Source organism: Scyliorhinus canicula, chromosome 2 (genome assembly GCF_902713615.1).
Source record: "Scyliorhinus canicula chromosome 2, sScyCan1.1, whole genome shotgun sequence".
NCBI classification, from domain to species: Eukaryota; Metazoa; Chordata; class Chondrichthyes; order Carcharhiniformes; family Scyliorhinidae; genus Scyliorhinus; species Scyliorhinus canicula.
In genome coordinates this window covers 89827306-89852610 of record NC_052147.1, presented here as the reverse complement: position 1 = coordinate 89852610, position 25305 = coordinate 89827306, and the positions used below count along the sequence as shown (strand labels likewise).

Sequence of the window (25305 nt, the reverse complement as noted above, 5' to 3'; positions counted from 1 at the left end):
TAAGATGGATAATGGGGGAGCTTGTAGCAGGGAAGCATTCCTCAACCTTTTGAATGGGTAGATATCCTGTGTGTATAGCCTGTTAAAAATCTTCAGAGTTGCCAACTAGCACGTTCGAATACGGAAATACACTTTCATTGCAATACGGAAAAAGAGACAGCTGATTTGCATGCCGTCTCCCGAAACGCGCGCGTTATTTGGTTTCCTTGCCGACAGGGCCCCGCGCAGAAGCCCCACCCCCTCTCTGTCCTACACATTAACAGCGCATGTTGATGTGGCATTGAGGTGTGTATTGAATGCATGGGGCCCTGTCGCCAAGCAACTCGATGTCTCGTGCAAGACCGTGCGAAGGTCAGGATAAAGTCTGAGGCATCGAGGTGCCTGGATTTTATTGGGATAAAAAAATCACATCTGGGGGGTGGACTACAGTAAGTAGACTCAACACTAGCTCTATCACTGATCTTTGTAGAGCACTGCTATATATTTAAAGAAAAGAAAGTGCTGGAAATACTCAGGTCAGGCAGCATCAATGGGGAGAGAAGCAGAGTTAACATTTCAGAATTGTTGAAAGGTCATTGATCTGAAATTTCAACTCTACTTCCCTCTTTCTATACTGATGGAGTGCAGCTGATAATACATGCACATTATTAAGTTTCAGCAGGATTCAGTTCATAAATCCTTGTTTTACTTGTGGAAACTGCACTTCTTGTTGTGAACATGAACCAAAAATGCTGAAAACGTAAACCTGAATCATCATGCACCTATTTAACCATACCTTCTGCTTTCTACTTTTTGTGGCCATCCTTTTCTTTGTGCTCTTACCTTTACTATCAGAAACCCTAATTTGAACATCAAATCTGTTAATGCTACTTCATGAAAATATTTTTTGAAAGAAAGAAATGCACTGGATTCCTTTTGTCTATATACAGTTTCTTGTAAGAATTCAATAAGTTATTCAAGCATTCAGGACAATTTTGAACTTCATGTAAAAAGGCGAATGTTTTGTTCACATTTTTTGTTCTTAGATTTACTGAATGTTTGAAACTTAATTTGAAAACACCCACTCATGATTATGCCCATGTATGAAGCATTGGATTTGCATTTTCCATTTGTGTTTTAGAATTGTGCAATAAAGGTGTAAAGCTATACTTCAGATTGGTGAGCATTTTCCTTTGAAATGAAAATCTGGATTTTACTGCCAAAATAGTGATTTTTGATATCTGGAATACTGATTTCTGTTGGAAAAGGTTGGTGCTCTGGATCTTTGACCTGCACCTCTCCTCCACCCCTGAACAAGTCTCGAGTCTCCTTCAGTGCCTGGGTCTCTGGTACTGTCTATCACATGTGTGTGTCTGCAACCTGTTTGGGCTGGTGGCACTAATTGATCACTAAGTGATTCCACACAGGGCACAATTTGGAGTGGCTCATTACCCAATATATACAATAGTGTAACCCGGGAAATGTCTCTCCTTTGATACACAAATTGGATGGTATGGCTTGGATTCTTCTTTAAATTGCCGCTGGTCAGTGGGAATATTTGGGGCAGTAAGATTTGTTTTTAAATTGCACCAGAATTCTGGTCCCAGTCCCTTTAAGGTACGCCAGATATCCTCTCTGCCACATTCAAATGGGATCAATGGGGTATTGCTAGACGCTGCACCCATTCCTCTATTTCAATCCCAAAACCTGTCACAATTAATTCTCACTGCCATATCATTATGGAAGGGGCTGCAGCAAGCTCCTCCTGAGGCAGATACCACTCTAAGAAGGTCAGGTTTTGTGTTGCTTGAAGTAAAATGACACTTTTCAGGCTGGATTCTCCGTTTGGGAGACTATGCTCTCCTGCCGGAGCTGAATCGCATCTGATTCGCGCTGGCTGTAGGAGCGGTGCAACATGCAAACTCATGCATGGCGGGCATCACTAGGGATTCCATCACAAATCCCACTAACCTACCCTCCCGCCCCCCACAGCAGGCATGCATGAGGTTCAGCCGACCCCCACCAGAGACTCCCATCATATGATTGACAGCTTCTGACTATAAAAAAAGCAGTTAAGTGCTTTCTGTGGAGGAAAAGGGGCAGTGAAAGCACTTGACTCTTAGATGTTTATAAACATTGCAGCTATGTTCAAAGCAGGCTACTTGAGATGCATTCAAGCATGAAGGGAAATTAAAATAAACAATCCAGGCATCTGACTTCTGGAAACTATCAATTACATCCTACTAAAAGCTATTTATTTTGGATATGAATAGAAGCCTTGCAGATCAAAGGTCTGAGAGAGTTTAAAGCCTTGTGATGTTCTTTTGGCTTTCTATGAAGTAACATGCTGCTTTCTGGACATCTGTCTGAGGCAGCAACCGTAAGTGAGTGAAAAAGCAGTGATTATTTTCACTGTTTCTGCCTAGACATTTTAGCTTCCAGGTAGAGGTGACTGATTGGGGGGGGATCCCTGTTATGGTGGGGGTTGGTGTTAATGTTCTTGTCGGATCGCCTGATTTATATTACAAGTACACTTGTAGCTAAAGCTATAAATGATTTATTAACATTAACTGTGGGTCAAATATATACAAACAACTTAATAGTATGAACATACAAGCAACCACTCTCCCAGCTCCCTAGTCAGAGGTCACCTGACTCTAACATTCGCTTATATACCAATGAGACTCCTAGTGGCCAGTCGTTGAATTACAACACAACCGTGTTATCATTACATGGGGTTCCCTGATATTAGGTGGGGGGTCCTTATTATGGGGGTGTTCCCTGTTATGGGGGGATTCTCTGTTATGGGGGCCTCTGATATGGGTCTGCTGGGAGTCGCTGATGGGAGGGGCCTGAGTTGGGGGAAGGGGCGCTGGGGTGGGTTGGGCAATTATGGGGGGAGATGGGCCCTCTGATGGACTTTGGGGGCACCTACCTTAAATACTTGTCCCCTTAGGGTACACCATGTCAGGGCCACGCTGGCAAATCCTTGCACCAATCTACGCCTGTGTGAATCCTGGCCCAGAGGGCTGGAGCATCACAGAGACATGGAGAATCCTGTGTCCAACCCGTTAATGGGATGCAGATGGGTTCAAATGACCCATTTGCATCCTCCCGCCGGCGCGGGGCGCAAACTTTAATGCCTTCCACCAGCAGTGGACCAGAGTGTACTGATCCCATTTTTCCCCACGATATTCTCGAATGCATTGGGAACTCCACTAATGGCGGCCTGTGGGGGAGAATCCAGTCCTGCATGATCCCCGGACATCCAGAAATGCTTCACAAGTAATTAAGTTCTTGTGCAGTAACGTTCCTGTTGTAATATTGTAACTGCGGCAGGCAGTTTGCACACAACATGATCTCTGTTTTTTAGTGATGTTAATTGAAGGATGAATATTGGTCAGGATATTAGGGAGAATTCTCCTGCTTTTCTTTGAAATACTGCTATGGATCTTTTGCATCCACCTGGGAGGGCAGGTACAGCCTCGGTTTAATGCCTCATCTGGTTGACAGCACCTCCAACTCAGTATTACACAGAGCTTGAATGAAGCATCTGGAATTGGAGTTGAAGCAATATCCTTCTGTTTAAATTCAGTACTTTGCTAAGTCAGGATTGTTGCTGCTAAGGTGTCAGCCATGAATCAGTTGCTTATGTTCATGCCTCATGAGTCCAAGGTTCTGGGTTCAAATCCCACTCCAAAGACGTGAACACGCGATTCAAACTAAAGCTCCTGTGCCTCAAATTAACTGGGGCCATGCCGCTACTGATAAGTCGGGGAAGGGATTCGTTCATGGAAGATTGTTGTATGACTCTGTTTGTAAATCAAGGAAAACATCCTGGACATACTTATGATTAAATCATCAGTATAAATTTGAGTGAGATTTTAAGCACCAGTGATCTTATCCTTAGAATGGATATTTTGGCCTTAGCTTTTGAGGGAGTGTAACGTAGGTTTACTAAAATGATTCCTGGACTACGGGGGTTAAGTTAGGAGGAGAGATTACACCAAGTAGGCCTGCTTTCACTAGAATTTATAAGGTTGAGGGGTGATCTGATCCAAGTATTTAAGACATTAACAGGGAAAGACGGGGCTGGATTATCCGTTTCTGAGACTAAATGCCGATGCCAATAGAGAATCTGTGGTGTTTCAGGACAGAAATATCGGCAAGAAGCCCTCATCTATCTTGGCCAGATCCTGCCTTATTTTACTAAAGTCTGCTCTCCCCCAATCCAAGACCTTTTTCTCCAATTTATCTATTTCCTTGCCCATAACAAACTTAAATTGCACCATGCTGTGGCCACGATCACTAAAATGCACCCCACCGCCACATCAGCCACCTGTCTAGTTTCATTGCCCAGAATTAGGTCCAGTACTGCACCATGCCTTGTTCGAACCTCCACATGTTGAGCTAAACAGTTCTCTTGTATACATTTTATGAACTCTGCTCCATCTAAGCCCTTAACCCCAGTTAATGTTGGGAAAGTTGAAATCACCCACTATAATAATAATAATCTTTATTGTCACAAGGAGGCTTACATTAACACTGCAATGAAGTTACTGTGAAAAACCCCTAGTCGCCACATTCCGGCACCTGTTCGAGTACACAGAGGGATAATTCAGAATGTCCATATTACCTAACAACATGTCTTTCAGGATTTGTGGGAGGAAACTTAGTACCGCTGTATTCCCTCTGACTTGATTACTTTTCTGTGTTATGCTGTGTCCCTATTCTGCGTCCCCTCCCCCTGCCGACAAGGGGATTGGCCGGCAGAAGGATTTGAGGAATAGCTTTTTTACCAGAGGGTGGTGATGGTCTGGAATGCACTGCCTGGGAGGCTGGTAGAGGCGGGTTGCCTCGCATGCTTTACAAAAGTACCTGGACGAGAACTTGGCACGTCTTAACATTCACGGCTATGGGCCAAGTGCTGGCAAATGGGATTAAGTAGGCAGGTCAGGTGTTTTACATGCGCCATAATAATAATCTTTATTAGTGTCACAAGTAGACGTACATTAACACTGCAATGAAGTTACTGTGAAAATCCCCTAGTCGCCACATTCCGGCACCTGTTCGGGTACACTGAGGGAGAATTCAGAATGTCCAGTTCACCTAACAGCACGTCTTTCAGGACTTACGGGAGGAAACCGGAGCACCCGGAGGAAACGCCCGCAGACACGGAGAGAACGTGCCGACTCCGCACACTCAGTGATCCAAGCCAGGAATCAAACCTGGGACACTGGCGCTGTGAAGCAACAGTGCTAACCATTGTGCTACCGTGCTGCTCTAGACCTGAAGGACCTCTTCTGCACTGTATTATTCTGTGATTCTGATTCTACAACTAGGGGGCATGGTCTAAAAATTAGGGCTAGACCGTTCAGGAGAGATGTTGGGAAGCACTTCTTCACTCAAAGGGTGGTAGAGGTTTGGAGGTCTCTCCCACAAACAGTAGTTGAAGCCAGATCAATTGTTAATTTTGATTCCTAGATAGAGTTTCATTAAGCAAAGATATTAAGGGATATGGGCCAAAGGTAGGAATATGAAATTAGGCCACAGATCAGCCATGACCTCATTAAATTGTGGAACAGGTCCCAGGGGCTGAATGGCCTCCTCCTGTTCCTATGTAAATAGTAGAAGGATGGAGTGAAAGGTGGAGTCGGGCCGATTATGGATCAAAAAGAGGATTTACACTTGGGGCATTGCTGAGGTATTAAGTGAATACCTTGTCACTGTCTTTACCAGGGAGGTAGGTGCTACCCGAGGACATGGTGACAGTCGAGGAAATGCTCTCCTTAGAAGGGTTCAAAATCGCTAAGGAGGAAGTGTTGAATAGACTGTTGTTAGTGAAAGTTTAAAAAAAATATTTTTATTGAAAACTTTGGGGGTCATTAAGTCTGCAGGGATGGTTGCTGGGAAATGAAATGAAATTAAATGAAAATCGCTTATTGTCACAAATAGGCTTCAAATGAAGTTACTGTGAAAAGCTCCTAGTTGCCGCATTCCTGCGCCTGTTCGGGGAGGCTGGTCCGGGAATTGAACCGTGCTCCTGGTCTGCTTTCAAAACCAGCGATTTAGCCGAGATAAGGGCTACTCACTTAAACAGCGGCTTATGACTCTGGTGCATTCCACCCTCAGACTCCAGGCAAGTAAAGGTACAATGCTGCTCACACCATCACATACTCCCTCATAGAGCAGATGATAGGATTCCGGAAGGTGCGATTCAGAGCTTGGGCCACTCCGGTGCCTTGCTCTGCAATATGCACAGGAGAGGGTTTGCTGATCGATCACAGTAAAATGCAGGACCATCAATGCTTGAGGTGTAAAATGCAGGACTGTCAGTACATGAGGAACTACTAGTGCGTGAGGGATAAAACGTAGGACTGTCAGTACGAGAGGAATAAACCATGGGATTGTCAGTGCATTGGGTAAAACGTCAGGCTGAATGTTTGAAGATTAAACATGGGACTGTGAATGTGTGATGGGCCTCACGATGTGCCCTTCACAATCTGGCTATGCAGAGAGGTGCCCTGCCAGAGGATGAACTTCTTCGGAAGATGACGATGAGGAAGTGCAGGAAGCCCAGCCGGGTGTTGAGGGACAACACGAGTGCCATGATGGAGGAGGGGAATCATGTCCCTGATACCCTCATTGTTGAAAGGTTCCAAGGGGAGTAAAACTTTTAAGTCTGATCACCAGGAGTTATCTCCAGTCCTCCAAGACATTTCATAACTTCAAATCCATCAGCTGAGTGTGGCAGGTGAATCAGCTGCAAGCCCACCAGGAGAGTTGGAGGGAAACCCTTTTGTGCAAAATTACTGAGGTCCCAAGTACTGAATCTGGTGTGGGATTCCGCTATCCTGGTCAAGGGATAGGCACCTTCTGAACCGCTCGCCACCACACTTAGTCTTAAAATGGGATACTGTTTTATGATGAACATTGTACAGACATTTTAATTAGTTTGTAATAGGATTCACTTTGTCTTTTTGCATTCCTGTTCTGTAATTCTATTTATTTCCTTGCCATCAATGTTGTTCCTGCCTTTGTTGTTTTATGCTCTCCTGCCCCATTTTATGTACATTCAAGCTGCTGACATTTCTTGTAGATCATTCCTCCCCTCTTGTTAGTTTAAACCCTTGACACCCCCAACCTGGGTTCCTGTCTGGGTGGTCTTGTGAATCGAACACATTGTTTTTCTTCCTGCATATAACAACCAAAGTCAGGCTAACCGGCCTATAATTTCCCATCTTCTGCCTCCCTCCTTTCTTAAACAGCGGTGTTACATTAGCCATTTCCCAGTCCTCTGGGACCCCCCCCCTGACTCCAGTGATTCCTGAAAGATCACCATAAATGCCTCCACAATTTCCTCAGCTATCTCTTTTAGAAAATCCTGGTGTATAGTCTATCCAGTCGGGATGATTTATCCACATTCAGACCTTTCCGCTTCCCCTGCACCTTCCCCTTAGTGATGGCCACTACACTCACCTCTGCCCCCTGACTCTCAAAGTTCTGATATACCACTGGTGTCTTCCACTGTGAAGCCTGATACAAAGTACCCGTTCAGTTCCTCTGCCATTTCTTTGTTTCCCATTACTACTTCTCCAGCCTCATTTTCCAGTGGGCCAATGTCCATTCTTGCCTCTTTCTTACCTTTTATATATGGCAAAAGAACTTTTGCAATCTTCTTTTATATTACTAGCTAGCTTATACTCATATTTCATCTTCTGGTGGGACACTGAACTATGCATGAGGGACACAACGCAGCACTGTCAGTGCGTGCGGGGTAGAACACCTGACTGTCAGTGCATGAAGGGTAAATGTGGAACTATCAATGTGTGAGGATAAAATGCAGCACTGTCAGTGCATGCGGGGTAGAACACCTGACTGTCAGTGCATGAAGGGTAAATGTGGAACTATCAATGTGTGAGGATAAAACGCAGCACTGTCAGTGCATGAGAGGTAGATGCAGAGTTACCAGTGTATACGAAGTAAAATGCAGGACTGTCAATGCGTGAAGGATAAAATGTAGGACTGTCAGTACGAGAGCAATAAACCATGGGATTGTCAGTGCATTGTGTGTAAAACGCGAGGCTGAATGTTTGAAGATTAAACATGGGACTGTGAATGTGTGATGGGTTTCACGTGGATCTTAGTGTGTGTGGGGGAAATGCAGTTCTGTCAGGACGTGGGGGTAAAATTGTGGTGAATGTGTAACTGGTAATTTACACTGTACCTTACTGTTATCCTTGTGGGCTCCATCTGTGAGCCACTGCGCGGCTCTGCCCACAGGGGGAGATGAGGAGCATGTGCAGGGCTCCGCCCTATGCTCCGCCCCCTTTAGGGAGTATAAGTGCTACGGTCCTGCGAGACTGCCCTCAGTATTGTGCAGTCGCAGGCAGGCTCGGTTTTAAGCTGATTAAAGCCACAGTTTACCCAACTCGTGTCTCGGAGTGAATTGATGGTCGCATTAATTTAATCAGCTTAAAGAACTACTATGGAATAAGCCCTCAAACCTGACAGACTGGAACTCGATCCACAGGCCACGGAGGCGAAGGAAATTTTTTTTGCATTGGCTTCGGTGGCTTCAAGGCCTACCTGGCTGCTTCGACGACTTCCTCCGTTACAGCCGAACAAAAACTAAGTCTTCTCCACGCACGGGTGAGCCATCGCATTTCTGCTCAACTTGATGAAGCTACCTCTTACACTGAGGCCCTCGCGATACTCGAACGCCTTTACGTGCGGCCCGTAAACGAAGTCTACACGCGACACATCTTCACAACTCGCCGCCAGCGCCCCGGGGAGTCACTAGCTGACTATTTGCGCGACCTCAAAGCCCTTGCACGCGACTATAACTATCAGGCCGTTACAGCCACTCAGCACATAGAACTCGCCGTCCGAGATGTTTACGTTGCGGGGGTCCGATCGAATTATGTGTGGCAGCGTCTTCTCGAAAAAGGGGCCCGGGAGGGCACGCAAAACCGGTGACCTCGTTGGAGGTCGCTTTCCAAAGCCTAACTGCGTTCCCGGCCGATCACGTGACCCCATCGGCGACCCCTGATCAAAGACTGCCTCAGGCCTGCGCCGCGCGGCCACCCGCCCACCACGGAGGACTAGCGTGCCATTTTTGTGGCCAGCCCCAACACCCCCGGCAGCAATGCCCGGCCCGCGACACGAACTGCAGCAGCTGCGGGCGAAAAGGACACTTCGCTAAGGTCTGCCTGGCCAAGTCAAAAAAACTCAATTTCTAACTCCAACACTCGCTCCTCTGACTCTCAGGCCCGCAGACCCCGTAATGTGGCAGTGTGTCTGCCGACTCCGCCTCCGCACAACATGTGCGACTCACGGGGGCCGCCATCTTGGGCATCCTCCCCCACGCGGCCGGCCATGTGCGATCCATGGGGGCCGCCATCTTGGGCGCCATCTTCTTCGCCGCTCGCCACTTGTGATCCATGGAGGCAACCATCTTGGATGCCACCATCCTCGCCGCCCACCATGTGGGATCAACCCATGGCGGCCGTCATCTTGCCCATCACCTGCTATGCCACTCGAAGATTATGACCTTCATGGACAGTCATCGCGGGGCCGCTCCAGCACCGCCGACCACGCCGCCGCCTACCCTCCGCTAAGCGCAGTCACGTTGGATCAGTCGCGACCCAAACACCTCAGGAACTCCATGATGGCCGTCTGGATCAACGGATACGAGATGCCGTGCCTGTTCGACTCCGGGAGCACCGGGAGCTTCGTTCACCCGCATCTGGTAAGGCGCTGTTCGCTCCCGATATTCCCGACGCAATAAACCATCTCCCTTGCCTCTGGGTCGCACTCAGTTCAAATCCAGGGGCGCGCTACGGCAACTCTAATGATACAGGGCGCCGATTATGCTCATTTCCAATTGTACGTGCTCCCAGACCTCTGCGCCCCACTCCTCTGAGGACTGGATTTCCAGTGTAACCTCAGGAGCCTAACACTCAGCTTTGGCGGACCCCTGCCCCCACTCACTATATGCAGCCTAGCAACTCTGAAAATCGACCCCCCTCCACTCTTCGCTAATCTCACCGCCAACTGCAAACCAGTGGCCACTCGCAGCAGGAGGTATAGCCTGCAGGACAGGGTGTTTATCAGATCCGAAGTCCGGCGTCTCTTGCGTGAAGGAGTCATAGAGGCCAGCAATAGCCCCTGGAGAGCTCAGGTGGTGGTCGTCAAAACCGGGGAAAAGCTCTGGATGATGGTTGATTACAGCCAAACCATTAACCGGTTCACGCACCTTGATGCGTACTGCCTTCCCCGGATTGCAGACATGGTAAATCAAATCGCACAGTACCGTGTGTTCTCCACGGTGGAGCTGAAGTCTGCATACCACCAACTCCCAATCCGCCCGGAGGACCGCCACTACATGGCGTTCGAGGCAGACGGCTGCCTCTTTCATTTCCTCCGGGTCCCCTTTGGCGTCACGAACGGGGTTTCGGTGTTCCAACGAGCAATGGACCGAATTGTGGACCAGTACGAGCTGCAGGCCACGTTTCCGTACTTGGATAATGTCACCAACTGTGGCCATGACCAGCAGGACCACGATGCCAACCTCCACCGATTTCTCCAGACGGCCCAGAAACTCAATCTCACTTACAATAAGGAGAAATGCATTTTCTGCACTATTAGGCTCGCCATCCTCGGCTACGTCATGGAAAACGGGGTCCTAGGATGCGACCCTGACCGTATGTGCCCCCTCTTACAACTCCCTCACTGATCCAAGGCCCTCAATAGGTGCCTCGGATTTTTTTCATACTATGCCCAGTGGGTTCCCCAGTATGCGGGCAAAGCCCACCCAATATTTAAGGCCACCCACTTCCCACTGTCAGTCGAGGCTCGCCCGGCCTTCAACGGCATTAAGGCGGACATCGGCAAAGCCGTCATGAGTGCGGTAGACGAGTCCATCCCATTTCAGGTGGAGAGCGACGCATCAGAGGTCGCTCTCGCTGCCACCCTGAACCAAGCAGGCAGGCCGGTAGCGTTCTTTTCCCGAACCCTCTCCGCTTTGGAACTTCAACACTCCTCAGTCGAAAAGGAAGCCCAAGCCATTGTGGAAGCCGTGGGGCACTGGAGGCACTACTCGTTGGTAGGAGGTTTACCCTCATCACCGACCAAAGATCGGTTGCCTATATGTTTGACAACTCGCAGCGGGGCAAGATCAAAAATGACAAGATCTTGAGGTGGAGGATTGAACTTCACCTATAATTACGATATAGTATATCGTCCTGGGAAGCTCAATGAGCCCCCAGATGCCCTGTCCCGCGGCACATGCGCGAGCGCACAAGACGACCGACTACAGGCTATCCACAATGAACTTTGCCATCCGGGGGTCACCAGGCTCGCCCATTAAATCAAGGCCCGCAACCTGCCCTTTTCCACTGAGGAGGTTAAAGCCGTCACCAGGAATTGCCCGATCTGCACAGAGTGTAAACCGCACTTCTATAGACCAGACAAGGCCCACCTGGTAAAGGTATCCTGCCCTTTGAACGCCTGAGCATTGATTTCAAAGGGCCCCTCCCTTTGAACAATCGTAACACCTACTTTCTCAACATTATAGACGAGTTCTCCCGTTTCCCTTTTGCCATCCCATGCCCCGATATGACCACCCCCACGGTTATCAAAGCCCTGCACAGTGTCTTAACCCTGTTCGGCTTCCCCAACTATGTCCACAGTGACAGGGGCTCGTCCTTCATGAGCGACGAACTGCGTCAGTACCTGCTCAGTCAGGGCATCGCCTCGAACAGAACTACCAGTTATAACCCCGGGGGAACGGGCAGGTGGAGAGGGAGAACGCAACGGTCTGGAAGACCGTCCTACTGACCCTACGGTCCAGGAATCTCCAGATCTCCCACTGGCAGGAGGTCCTCCCCGATGCGCTCCAAGCTATTAGGTCCCTCCTTTGTACGGCGACAAATCAGACTCCTCATGATCGCTTATTTGTCTTCCCCAGAGGACCTACCACGGGGGCCTCGCTTCTGTCCTGGTTGAGGACACCGGGCCCTGTCCTCCTTCGGAAACACGTTTGGACACATAAGACCGTCCCCCTGGTAGAGAGGGTCCAGCTCCTGCACTCGAACCCCCACTACGCGTATGTTGAACACCCCAATGACCGGCAAGATACCGTTTCCCTCTGGGACCTGGCACCCGCAGGCTCTACCACCACTACCGCCGATACACCCCGCCCGACCTCCCCCGTCCCCGCACCTACTTGCTTCCCGCGCTCCCTTCCACCCGGCACACCAGTCCGCAGGAACGAAGCTCAGGAAGAGCCATCCCCAGAGTCCACCCCTGGACCAGCACCGAACGTCCTTCCACAGCCACCCGAAACGGCTGCAACGCCAGTGCTTCGTCAGTCGCAACGCACGATCCAGGCGCCGGAACGACTGAACTTATAAACCCAACACCCCTGCCGGACTTGATCTTTTTAACAGGGGGTGAATGTGTAACTGGTAATTCACACTGTACCTTACTGTTGTCCCTGTGGGCTCCATCTGTGAGCCACTGTGCGGCTCTGCCCACAGGGAGAGATGAGGAGCAAGTACAGGGCTCTGCCCTAGGCCCCGCCCCCTTTAGGGAGTATAAGCGCTGCGGTCCTGCGAGACCGCCCTCAGTATTGTGCAGTCGCAGGCAGGCTCAGTTGCTAGCTGATTAAAGCCACAGTTTACCCAACTCGTGTCTCGGAGTGAATTGATGGTCGCATCAAAAATGCGGTCTGTCAGTATGTGAGGTGAAACACAGGACCATTGGGGCATTATGGGTAAAGCATGGGACTGTCAGTGTGTGAGGGGTGAAACACGGGACTGTCAGTGTGTGAGGGGTAAAACACGGGACTGTCAGTGTGTGAGGGGTAAAACACGGGACTGTCACTGCCTGAGGGGCAAAAGAGAGGGATTTGTAATGTGTAGTCTTGTGTTGCAGGAAGAGGTTGGAGAAAAGGGACTGCAGGACCCGAATTGAGGCCTTGTCATGCATTGGTCAGCTCGGTCTGATGACTGGAAATCTGATGCCCAGCTTCCTTAAGTGTTTCGAAGATGATTTCATTGGTGTGCGGAGAGAGGTGTGTCTGACGGCTGGTTTGCTGAGGCTAAAAGATGAGAAGGTATGAATAATACTACATTACGTTCAAGTACTTCCTTCACAAAGCAAGAACTGTGAGAAATGATCTGGAGCAGGATTAGCAGCTGAATTTTCCTCTACCAACCCACAGGCTTGCAAGGACATAAAGCCGATTTGACCATATATGTAATTAAATCTGGACGTGTGTGCCAACAGCATAAACACAAACAAGATATTTATATATTGTTAAAAATTTGAACAGGTCATGGATTTACTCCGCCACGTTACTTCATGTTGTTTGGATTTTTTGGTGTTTTTGTGTCAGAATTTCCCACTCTTCGTGACTGTCAGCTGTCACAAGGTCGTGCAGGCTTTGGCCACTAAGTGGCTTGCAAAATGAGTTCTCAATTTTTCCTATCAACTCTTATCCACAACCTTATTATACATGAAAAAATGGGTGATGCTACTGGCAATTTCTATTTTTGTATGACAGGAAATGCTTATAATTGGGGTTGTAGGTGGCACCATTGTACAGTGGTTATCACTGTTGCTTCACAGCTCCAGGATCCCAGGTCCAATTCCCGGCTTGGGTCACTGTCAGTGCGGAGTCTGCACGTTCTCCCCGCATCTGCGTGGGTTTCCTCCAGGTGCTCCGGTTTCCTCCCACAGTCCAAAGCTGTGCAGGTTAGGTGGATTGGCCGTGCTGAATTGCCCTTAGAGTCCAAAAAGGTTTGGTGGGGCAACTGGGTTACGAGGATAAGGTGGAAATGTGGGTGTTCTTTCCAAGGGCTGGTGCAGACTCGATGGGCCGAATGGCCTCCTTCTGTACTGTAAATTCTATGATTCTGTGATAATGGGATGTCCATTTTGTCTTTCCATTCAATGGCCCCCTGCGATTTAAAAAGTAGAGCAATTAAGTAACTCCTGCAACAGATCTTGGAGAACAGGTCGGTATGATGTGTTCCATGAGGCCTCCTGGCCGCAATTGCGTTTTGGCCCATTTCTCACCCTCCACTGTGGAGCGGTTGGTCACATCATCCATATAAAAGCTCAGGAGACCCGAGAAGGTGAATCAAAATGGCAGTTTATTTTCAGCCAATAGAAAAGGCTACAACGCGCCGTACCACGTACCTTCCAACCGGGACTACCGATCATGCTGGTCCCAAACCCAATTTTTAAATATAAATTTAGAGTAGCCAATTATTTTTTTTCAATTAAGGGGTGATTTAGCGTGGCCAATTCATCTAGCCTGCACATCTTTTGGGTTGTGGGGGTGAGACTGACGCGTACACGGGGAGTATGTGCAAACTCCACATGAAAAGTGACCCGGGGCTGGGATCGGACTGGAGTCCTCAGTGCCGTGAGGCAGCAGTGCTTGCCACTGTGCCGTCCTGGGGGTAAGCTTTTAAAGTTTGCTTCTGTCAGCCCCAGATGATGGGCCTCTGCCGATTAACAGGGAAGCTCATATTCCATGAGCCACAGGGAATCACTCTGTCACCCTTCCCACCCTCCCGATGTCCGAAGATCCCTCTATTGCTAGATGCAGTGGAGGTCTCCTTCGTCTCTTTGCCTGTTGATGCGACCATCGATTCACTCGAGACAAGAGGAGAAGTAAACTGTGTCTTTAATCATCTTAGAACAGTGCCTCCCTGCGACTGATCCAATACTGAGAACCGCCTACAGGTCAACTGCTCTTTATACCTCCCTTCATGGGGAGGAGCCATGGGCGGAACCCAAACATGCCCCAACATGTTCCCCTATGGATAATGCCATACAATGGCCCATCGGAGAAGCCCACAAGGGCAACAGCATAGCACAGATACAAATACAAGGGCAACAGCACAGATACAAATACAGTGGTGGATAATTGGCATAATACATTCACCGCATTCACCCCCTGTTACAAAAATGAAGTCCGGCGGGGGTGATGGGTTCATAAGTTCAGACGGTCTAGCGCACGGATTGTGCGCTGTGATCGCAGAGCTGTGAAGCTCTGGCATTGTTGCTGGCCCGGGTGTCGAACTCGTCTGTGCTGGCATCAGTAGTGAGGGCGCCTGTGCGGGTAGAGACGTGGACTCCGGGAGTCTCTTCTGGAGCTTCATTCCTGTGGCTTGGTGAAGGGGGGATGGCGGGCAGGAGGGAGCGCAGGAGCCATATAGGGGCGGGAGCGCTGGTCATGGTAGGTTGGGCGGGATATGGTGGAGGGGCGGTGGTGGTGGTGGAACCGGCGGGCACCAGGTCCCGGAGGGAGACCGTATCCTGTCGGCCATCGGGGCGTTCGATATAAGCCTACTGGGGGTTGGATTCTAGGAGCTGGACCCTCTCTACCAGAGGATTGGACTTATGGCTCCTGACGTGCTTTCTGAGTAGGACTAGCCTTCAGCCAGGACGGAAGCGAGGCCCCTGAGGTGGATCTTCTAGAGAAAACAAATCGGCTGTCATGAGGGGTCTCGTTTGTGGCCGTGCAAAGTAGGGACCTAATAGAGTGGAGCGCATCGGGGAGGACCTCCTGCCAGTGGGAAACTGGGAGATTCCTGGACGCAGGATCAGTAGGACGGTCTTCCAGACCGTCGCGTTCTCCCTCTCCACCTGCCCGTTTCCCCTGGGGTTATAACTGGTAGTCCTGCTCGAGGCGATGCCCTTACTGAGCAGGTACTGACGCAGTTCGTCGCTCATGAATGACGAGCCCCTGTCACTGTGGACATAATTGGGGAAACCAAACAGGGTGAAGACACTATGTAGGGCTTTAATGACGGTGGACGTGGTCATGTCGGGGCAAGGGATTGCAAAGGAGAAGCGGGAGAACTCATCAATAATATTGAGGAAATATGTATTGCGGTTAATGGAAGGGAGAGACCTTTGAAATTGATACTGAGGCGCTCAAAGGGCCGGGTTGCCTTAACCAGGTGGGCCTTATCTGGTCGATAGAAGTGCGGTTTACACTCCGCACAGATCTGCCAGTCCCTGGCTCTGACCTCCTCGGTGGTGTAGGGCCTTGAAATAGTGGATAAGCCGGGTGACCCCCGGGTGGCAGAGGTCATCGTGGATAGCCCGGTCCATTGTTCTTTGGAACACCGAAACCCCGGTCATCTTGCTGGCGCATGTGCCACGGGACAGGGCATCTGGGGGCTCGTTGAGCTCCCCAGGACGATATACTATATCGTAATTATAGGTAGAGAGGTCGACCCTCCACCTCAAGATCTTATCGTTCTTGATTTTGCCCCGCTGCGTATTGTCGAACATGAAGGCTACCGATCGTTGGTCGGTGACGAGGGTAAACCTCCTACCAGCGAGGTAGTGCCTCCAGTGCCGTACGGCTTTCACAATGGCTTGGGCCTCCTTCTCGACTGAGAAGTGCCGAATTTCAAAGTGGTGAGGGTGTGCGAAAAAAACGCTACTGGTCTGCCTGCTTGATTGAGAGTAGCGGCGAGAGCGACCTCTGATGCGTTGCTCTTCACCTGGAAGGGGACGGACTCGTCCACCGCGCGCATCGCAGCTTTGGCGATGTCCGCCTTGATGCAGCTGAAGGCCTGGCGGGCCTCAGTTGCCAGTGGGAAGATGGTGGTCTTGATTAGTGGGCGGGCTTTGTCCGCATAGTTGGGAACACACTGGGCATAATATGAAAAAAAACCAAGGCACCTCTTCAGGACCTTGGGGCAGCGGGGGAAGGGAAGTTGCAGGAGGGGGCGCATACGGTCAGGGTCAGGTCCTAGAACCCCGTTTTCCACGATGTAGCCGAGGATGGCTAGTCTGGTTGTGCGGAAAACGCATTTCTCCTTGTACGAGGTTTAGGGTTTGGGCGGTTTGGAGAAATCTGTGGAGGTTGGCGTCGTGGTTCTGCTGATCATGGCCGCAGATGGTGACATTGTCCAAGTACGGAAATGTGGCCCGCAGCCCGTACTGGTCCACCATTCGGTCCATTGTTCTTTGGAACACCGAAACCCCGTTCGTGATGCCTAAGGGGACCCGGAGGAAGTGGAAAAGGTGGCCGTCTGCCTCAAAAGCCGTGTAGTGGCGGTCCTCCGGGTGGATTGGGAGCTGGTGCTAGGCAGACTTCAGATCCACTGTGGAGAACACCCGGTAGTGTGCGATCTGATTCACCATGTCTGCAATCCGGGGAAGGGGGGACGCATCGAGTTGCGTGTACCGGTTTATGGTTGGGCTGTAATCTACAACCATCCGGTTCTTTTCCCCGGTCTTGGCGACCACCACCTGAGCTCTCCAGGGGCTATTGCTGGCCTCGATGACTCCCTCCCGCAAGAGCCACTGGACCTCGGACCTGATAAAAGTCTTGTCCTGTATGCTATACCGCCTGCTTCTGGTAGCGACTGATTTGCAGTCAGCAGTGAGGTTTGCAAAGCTGAGGGCCGACTTTTAGGGTTGCGAGGCTGCATATAGTGAGTGGGGGGGTAGGGCCCCCCGAACTTCAGGGTTAGGCTCCTGAGGTTGCATTGGAAATCTAGTCCCAATAGGAGAGGAGCGTAGAGGTCTGGGAGCACATATAATTTATAATTGGTGTACTTGGCACCCTGTATTGCTAAGGTTGCGGTAGTGCACCCTCGGATTTGCACCAAGTGCGACCCAGAGGCGAGGGAGATGGTTTGGTGCGCTGGGAAAATTGTGAGCGAGCAGCGTCTTACCATGTCCGGGTGAATAAAGCTCTCTGCTCCCGGAGTCGAAAAGATTACCCGGACGGTCATCATAGAGCTCCGGAGGTGCTGGGTCATGACTGGTCCAGGGTGACCGCGCTGAGTTGTGGGTAGCCGGCGTGGTCGGAGATGCTGGGGCGGCTCCGCGATGGCTGCCCTTATTGATCGTATGCGTCGAGCGGCGTAGAAGATGGCGACCCCCTGTTGGTTTAGTGTGGCGGGCGGTAAGGAAGATGGCGGTTCCCATGGATCGCACGTGGGCGGCTGCGTGGGGGAGAATGGCCAAGATGGTGGCCCCTGTGAGTAGCACGTGCTGTGAGGGCTGGAAGATGGCTGCCCCCACGGATAGCACGAGGCTGATGACGCGTCTGCAGGGGGCGGAGTCGGCAGACACACTGCCACACAGCGGGGTCTGCGGACCTGTGGGTCTGAGGATCGGACCTGTGAGTTAGAGTTCTTGGACCTGGCCAGGCAAACTTTGGCAAAATGTCCTTTCCTCCCGCAGCTGCTGCAGTTCGCGTTACGGGCCGGGCAGTGCTGCCGGGGGTGTTGGGGCTGGCCTCAGAATTAGCAGGGTAGCCTCCCATGACGGGCGGTCGGCCACGCGGCACTGGCCTGGGGTAGTCTTTGGTCGGGGGTACACGAGGGGGTCACGTGGTCAGCTGGGATCTCGTTAAGGCTCTGGAATGCTACTTCCAGAGAGAAGGCTAACTTTACCATCTGATCCAGGTCCAGGGCCCCCTTTTCGAGTAGGCGCTGTCTGACGTAGTTTGGCCGGACTCCCGCCATGCAGACGTCTCGGACAGCGAGTTCCATAAGTTGAGTGGCCTTAACGTCCTGGTAGTTGCAGCTGCGTGCGAGGACTTTGAGGTCGCGTAGGTAGTCTTCTAGCGATTCCCTTGGACGCTGGCGGCGAGTGGTGAGGATGTGTCGCGCGTAGACCTCGTTCACGGGCCGTACATAGAGGCCGAGCATCGCGAGGGCGTCTGCGTAGGAGGAGGCCTCGTCGAGTTGAACAGAGATTCGATGGCTCACCCGTGCGTGGAGGAGGCTCAGCTTCTGTTCGTCGGTGACGGAAGTCGTGGAGAAGGCTGCGAGATAGGCCTTGAAGCAGCGGTACCAGTGCGAAAAAATTTCTTTCGCCTCCACGGCCTGTGGACCGAGTTCCAGTCGGTCAGGTTTGAGGGCCGATTCCATAGTTGCGTTTCAGTTGTTTAAATTGATGCGACCATCAACTCAGTCGAGACAAGAGTAGAAGTAAACCGTGGCTTTAATCAGCTTAGAACTGTGCCTGCCTGCGACTGATCCAATACCGAGAACCGCCTACAGGTCGACTTTATACCTCCCTTCAAGGGGAGCAGCCACGGGCAGAGCCCATGTTACCCTATGGATAATGCCATAGAATGGCCCATAGGAGAAACCCACAAGGGCAACAGCATAGCACAAATATAAATACAAGGGCAACAGCACAGATACAAATACAGTGGTGGATTATTGGCATAATACATTCACGTGGTGCTTCCAACAGCTCTGGGGCTGGGTCAAGGGTGAGTGTAATGCGTCAGAGAGCATTGTTTTTGTGCCAACTGGCAGAGGAGTCCTGTGGAGTCTCTGACCATTCTGTCCTCCAACAATACTGGGGATTCTGTATTCATATCTGATGCTGAGTCTTCCATCTCATGTTGACCTGGTCCCTGGAGAGTGTGCTCCTTGGTTAACGGATGGTAGGCAATGGGGGGACGAGGGACACATTCATCTGGAAGTTACTTTGTGCGGGCTTCCTGCCTTTGAGGTTGTTCACATGCTTACATATGGCCCGTTCTGTGGGCAGCACGGTAGCATGGTGGTTAGCATAAATGCTTCACAGCTCCAGGGTCCCAGGTTCGATTCCCGGCTGGGTCACTGTCTGTGCGGAGTCTGCATGTCCTCCCCGTGTGTGCGTGGGTTTCCTCCGGGTGCTCCGGTTTCCTCCCACAGTCCAAAGATGTGCGGGTTGGGTGGATTGGCCATGCTAAATTGCCCTTAGTGTCCTAAAAAAAAAAGGTTAATGGGGGTTGTTGGGTTACTGGTGGGTACGTGGGCTTGAGTAGGGTGATCATTGCTCGGCACAACATCGAGGGCCGGAGGGCCTGTTCTGTGCTGTACTGTTCTATGTCATATGTATGTCTATGTTCTCTGGTTTTAACCTTGTAGGAGATTGGTCCACTTCTCTCCACTATAGCCCCTGGTATCCACCTGGCGCCGTCCCCCAAAATTACAGACATAAACTGCATCCCCTGGTTTGAATCCTCTGTCCTGCTTCCATTGGTACCTCTTCTGAAGGTCTTTGGCGGGATTCTCTGAAGCCCACATCTGGAATCAGGATCAGATATCAGGTGGAGAATGGCTTCCGATGCCGGAATCGTGCCAGGCACCGGTTTGACGCCGGTCCGCAATGTTTCGCCCCCTCCCAACTGGCGTCATTGGAACACGTGTCGCCTGCAGTTGCAACGTGATGACGTGTCATCGGCCGGCCCACCCGCGATGCTGCACGCCCGATGGGCAGAGTTCCCAACAATGTGAGCCACTTGTGGTCCCAGCAGTCAGGAACCCAGCGTGCTGACTGCGGACAGTATCCAGCGCCGCTACACCGTCCGGGATCTGTGCCACTGGCCATGGGGGCTTCTGCTAGGGCTGGGAGGACTGGTGGGGGGTGGACAGAGGGTGGGCTGTGGGGTCAGGATTGGCGGGTTAAGTTTCCAGCACACCTGGTGCCATGTTTTCCACATGACCGGTGCAGGCCCAGGACCTGCTGATTCTCTGGCCATTTTCCACGTTATCCACGGGCGTTTCACGCGCCACCAGTGCTAGCCCCTCATCGGTACCGGAGTCTGAGGGGTTTACGCTGATTTTCCCATTGTGAAATCCCCACGGATTCTCCGTTTGAGCCAGCACTTAGCCTCAGGAATGGAGACTTCAGCCTCTTGATTCTTTTCCATCTTCCCACCAAGGTTGGGAAAAGTATATTCGTATGTGCCGACGGCAATGCCCATCGCTGGATCTTGGCCTAAGCTATTGGCGGTATAATTTTACCTTCTTTGAAAAGGCTGAGTAGGGGCATGTGGTCTGTGATTATTGCAAAATGACTTCCATCAACCTATTGGTGAAACATTTTAACTGCAAAGATCACGGCCAGTTCTTCCTTTCCTTTTGAGCGTAATGGCGCTCTGCGTCAGCCAGTGTTCTTGATGTCCAGGCTATCGGCGGCTCCGTCCCATCGTCCCACCGATGGGCTAACACTGCCCCAATGTCACGTGGGGAGGCACTGCACGTGAAGATCAGTGGATTTGACAGGCCAAAATGCGTCAGTAGCCTCAAAGATAATAACTGCCACTTTACTCTGGCACCTTCTATGCCCATTTTTGGTGCTTCTTAGGAGCACATGCAGAGGCGCCACTATGGTTGCCAGATTTGGAATAGAATTTCTGTAATAATTAATGAGCCCTAGTGTGGTGAATGTACTTCACCGAATGCATGAGCTGTCTGTACTGCCTGTATAATGATGTGACCCATGACCTGGAAGTGATGATACGGGCTACTTCCAGGTACTGTACTGGAACCACGGTGGGCTCTGCCCTCACCGGGGCCATATATAGTCCGGCCACCTGTGGGTGGCACTCATTTGTACAGCCGACTCTGGCAGGCGAGTTCATGGATATTAAAACCTAATGTTCACTCGTTCTCACGGCCTCACAGTGAATTGATGGTATAACAATTTAATATCCATCGACAGCATCATGGAAGCCGCTCTAAAGCCAGATAAGCTCGAACTCGGCGCGCGCGCGTCAGATGCCAAGGAGATTTTCAAACATTGGCTTCGCTGCTTCGAGGCCTACCTTGACTCCTTCACATCGCCTCCCACTGTAACCATCAAACTGCGACTCCTGCACGCTCAGGTGAGCCATCAAATTTCTGTGATGATCGAGAAAGCGACCACGTACGAGGCGGCGGTCGCAACCCTCAAGGCGCATTTCGTAAAGCCTGTAAACGTGGTGTACGCCCGACATCTCCTCACGACTCGCCGTCAACGCGCTGGGGAATCGCTAGATGAATACCTGGAAAAACTGACCCTACTCGTAAGGAACTGCAGCTACCGGGATGTAACCGCGGAGGAACCTACAGATCCAGGATACCTACGTGGCTGGGGTCCGATTGAACTACATCAGGCAGTGCTTGCTGGAAAACGAGACCACTGACCTGCAGGACACGGTAAAGCTAGCTACCTCGTTAGAGGTGGCCTACCAGAACCTCAGTGCGTTCCCTGAGGACCCAGCGAACACCTCGTGGACGCCATCGTCGCGACCCCCGTCGGACCCGACTACGTTGCATGCCAATGCCGCGCGGGTGCCAGTCCAACCTGGGGAACCACAGTGCTGCTTCTGCGGTCAGGGTCAACACCCCCAGCAGCGTTGCCCAGCCCGCAAAGCGACGTGCAGTGACTGTGGGAAAAAGGGATACTTCGTCTGAGTCTGTCTGGGCTGACCTAAAGCCCAGAAATCGAACACTCACCAGGCCTGACCCGTGGACTCACAGACCCGTAGACCCCGCAACGTGGCTGCGTGCCTGCCCGGAACACCCCCTTCAGACGCGTCATTAGCATCGTGCGACTCGTGGGGGCCGCCACCTTGCCCTTCAACACCGACTGACACGTGCGACCGATGGGGGCGGCCATCTTGGTCACCATCTTCGACCCAGCCCGGCACGTGCGACTCATGGGGGCCGCTATTTTGTGACCCGACCACGCTGACTACCTGCAGCTGGGCACAGTTACCCTCGACCAGTCGCAGCCGAAGCACTTGAGAAACTCAATGATGGTCGTCCGGATCAACGAGCACGAGACCCCCTGCTTTTTTGACTCCGGGTGAACGGAGAGCTTTGTCCACCCCGACACGGTATGGCGCTGCTCCCTTCCCATATACCCCGCATCCCAAACCATCTCCCTTGCCTCCAGATCCGGGGATACTGTATCGCTAACCTCACGATGCAGGGCGCTGAGTACGCCCGTTTTAAGCTGTACGTCCTCCCTCACCTCTGCGCCCCCCTACTGCTTGGATTAGACTTCCAATGCAGTCACCGAAGCCTGACCCTACAGTTCGGCGGACCCTTCCCCCCCTCACGGTATGCAGCCTCCCGACCCTCAAGGTCTCCCCTCCTTCGCTCTTTGCAAACCTCACACCTGACTGTAAGCCCATCGCCACCAGGAGCAGGCGGTGCACTTCCCAAGATATGGCTTTTATCAAGTCGGAGGTCCAGCGACTGTTGAGTGAAAGGATTATCGATGCCAGCAACAGCCCCTGGAGAGCGCAAGTGGTGGTCGTCCGGACCGGAGAAAAGAACCGGATGGTTGTAGACTACAGCCAGACTATTAACCGGTTCACGCAACTGGATGCGTACCCCTTCCCTCGCATAGCGCAGATGGTCAACCAGATCGCACAGTACCATGTGTTCTCAACGGTCGATCTGAAGTTGGCCTACCACCAGTTCCCAATCCACCCGGAAGAATCCCAATGCACTGCTTTTGAAGCAGCTGGCCAACTCTTCCACTTCCTCAGGGTTTCCTTCGGCGTCACTAACGGGGTCTTTCAGAGAACGATGGACCGAATGGTGAACCAGTACCGTTTGCGGGCTACATACCCGTACTTGGACAATGTCACAATCTGCAGCCATGATCAGCAGGACCATGATGCCAATCTTCAGAGGTTCCTCCAGGCCGCCCAATCCCGCAACCTCACGTACAACAAAGAGAAGTGCGTTTTCCGTACTACACGACTGGCTATACTCGTTTACGTTGGGGAGAACTGAGTCCTAGGGCGCGACCCTGACCGTATGCGCCCCCTCATGGAACTCCCCCCTCCCCACAGTCTCAAGGCCCTCAAATGAAGCCTGGGGCTGTTCACCTACTATGCCCAGTGGGTCCCCAAGTATGCGGATAAAGCCTGCCCACTTATTCAAACTAGCACTTTTCCCCTGACGGCTGATGCCTGCTCGGCCTTCAGCCGCATCAAGGCTGACATCACCAAAGCCGCTATGCACGCGGTGGACGAGTCTGTCCCCTTTCAGGTAGAGAGCGATGCGTCAGACATCGCACTGGCCGTCACACTCAACCAGGCGGGCAGGCCAGTAGCATTCTTCTCTAGAACCTTCCACGCTTCCGAAATTCGACACCCCTCGGTCGAAAAGGAAGCACAAGCCATACTGGAAGCCATGCGGCACTGGAGGCACTACCTAGCTGGTAGGAGGTTCTCCCTCGTCACCGATCAGTGGTCGGTCGCCTTCATGTTTCACAACGCACAACGGAGCAAAATAAAAAATGACAAAATCCTGAGGTGGAGGATCGAACTCTCCACCTACAATTACGATATCAAGTATCGTCTTGGGAAGCTCAATCATTAATATATATTGTGAATAGCTGGGGACTCAGCACCAATTCCTGTGGTACCCCACTAGTTACTGCCTGCCAATTTGAAAAGGACCCATTAATCCCTACTCTTTGTTTCCTCTCTGCCAACCAGTTTTCTACCACCTCAGCGCTTTAATTTTGCAGAATAATCTCTTATGTGGGACTTTGTCAAACTCCTTCTGAAAGTCCAAATATACCACATTGACTGGCTCCCCCTTCTCAACTCTATTAGTTACATCTTCAAAGAATTCCAACAGATTTGTCAGGCATGATTTCCCCTTCATAAATCCATGCTGACTCTGACTGATCCTGCCACTTCTTTCTAAATGTTCCGCTATGAAGTCCTTGATAATGGATTCAAGAATTTTCCCCACTACCGATGTTAGGCTTACTGGTCTATAATTCCCTGCTTTCTCTCTACCTCCCTTTTTGAATATCGGAGTGACGTAAGCTACCCTCCAATCTGCAGGGACAGTTCCAGAGTCTATAGAATCCCGGAAGATGACCACCAATGCATCCACTATTTCCAGAGCCACCTCCTTAAGCACTCTGGGATGTAGATTCTCAGGCCCTGGGGATTTATCCGCCTTCAACCCATCAATTTCCCCAGCACCATTTCTCTACTAATATTGATCTCCCTCATTACCAATAATTGTCAATAATTCCCCAGTATACGCTGCTAGCCATGCCTTAGTGTCCTTTAGACTCAGATGCTGGATCCCTAAACAAAGTTTCCAGAATTTCAGTTGTCCAATGCTGAGACGGCAGCTCCCGTATCTATTTCCATATTCAAGGGGTGGCCATTCACTTGGAGGGTTACCTTGATTTGGGCTACTTTAAGTGCGGTAATGCAATTTAGTTCCATTCAATCATCCTCATTGGGCTGGGCAATATGTAGAGCCCTAGGTCGGGGTACTTGTGTTGTTTTTTTAAAATTTAGAGTACTCAATTCATTTTTCCAATTAAGGGACAATTTAGCGTGGCCAATCCACCTACCCTCCACACCTTTGTGTTGTGGGGGCGACACCCACGCAGAGAATGTGCAAACGCCACATGGACAGTGATCCTGAGCCGGGATTGAACCTGGGACCTCGGCGCCATGAGGCAGCAACGCTAACCACAGTGCCACCGTGCTGCCCGGGGTACTTGTGTTACATGACA

The 25305-nt window shown here is 51.1% G+C and overlaps 1 protein-coding gene across 2 annotated transcripts in view; it reads left to right on the top strand.

The window, feature by feature from the left end:
- heatr4 (HEAT repeat containing 4) overlaps positions 1–25305 on the top strand; it is a 188386-nt gene that overhangs the window by 131074 nt on the left and 32007 nt on the right. For both annotated transcript variants that reach the window (XM_038782580.1, XM_038782586.1), the window contains one exon: positions 12919–13099. In XM_038782580.1, the coding sequence (XP_038638508.1) occupies positions 12919–13099 (181 nt within the window). The remainder of the gene's footprint in view (positions 1–12918; positions 13100–25305) is intronic.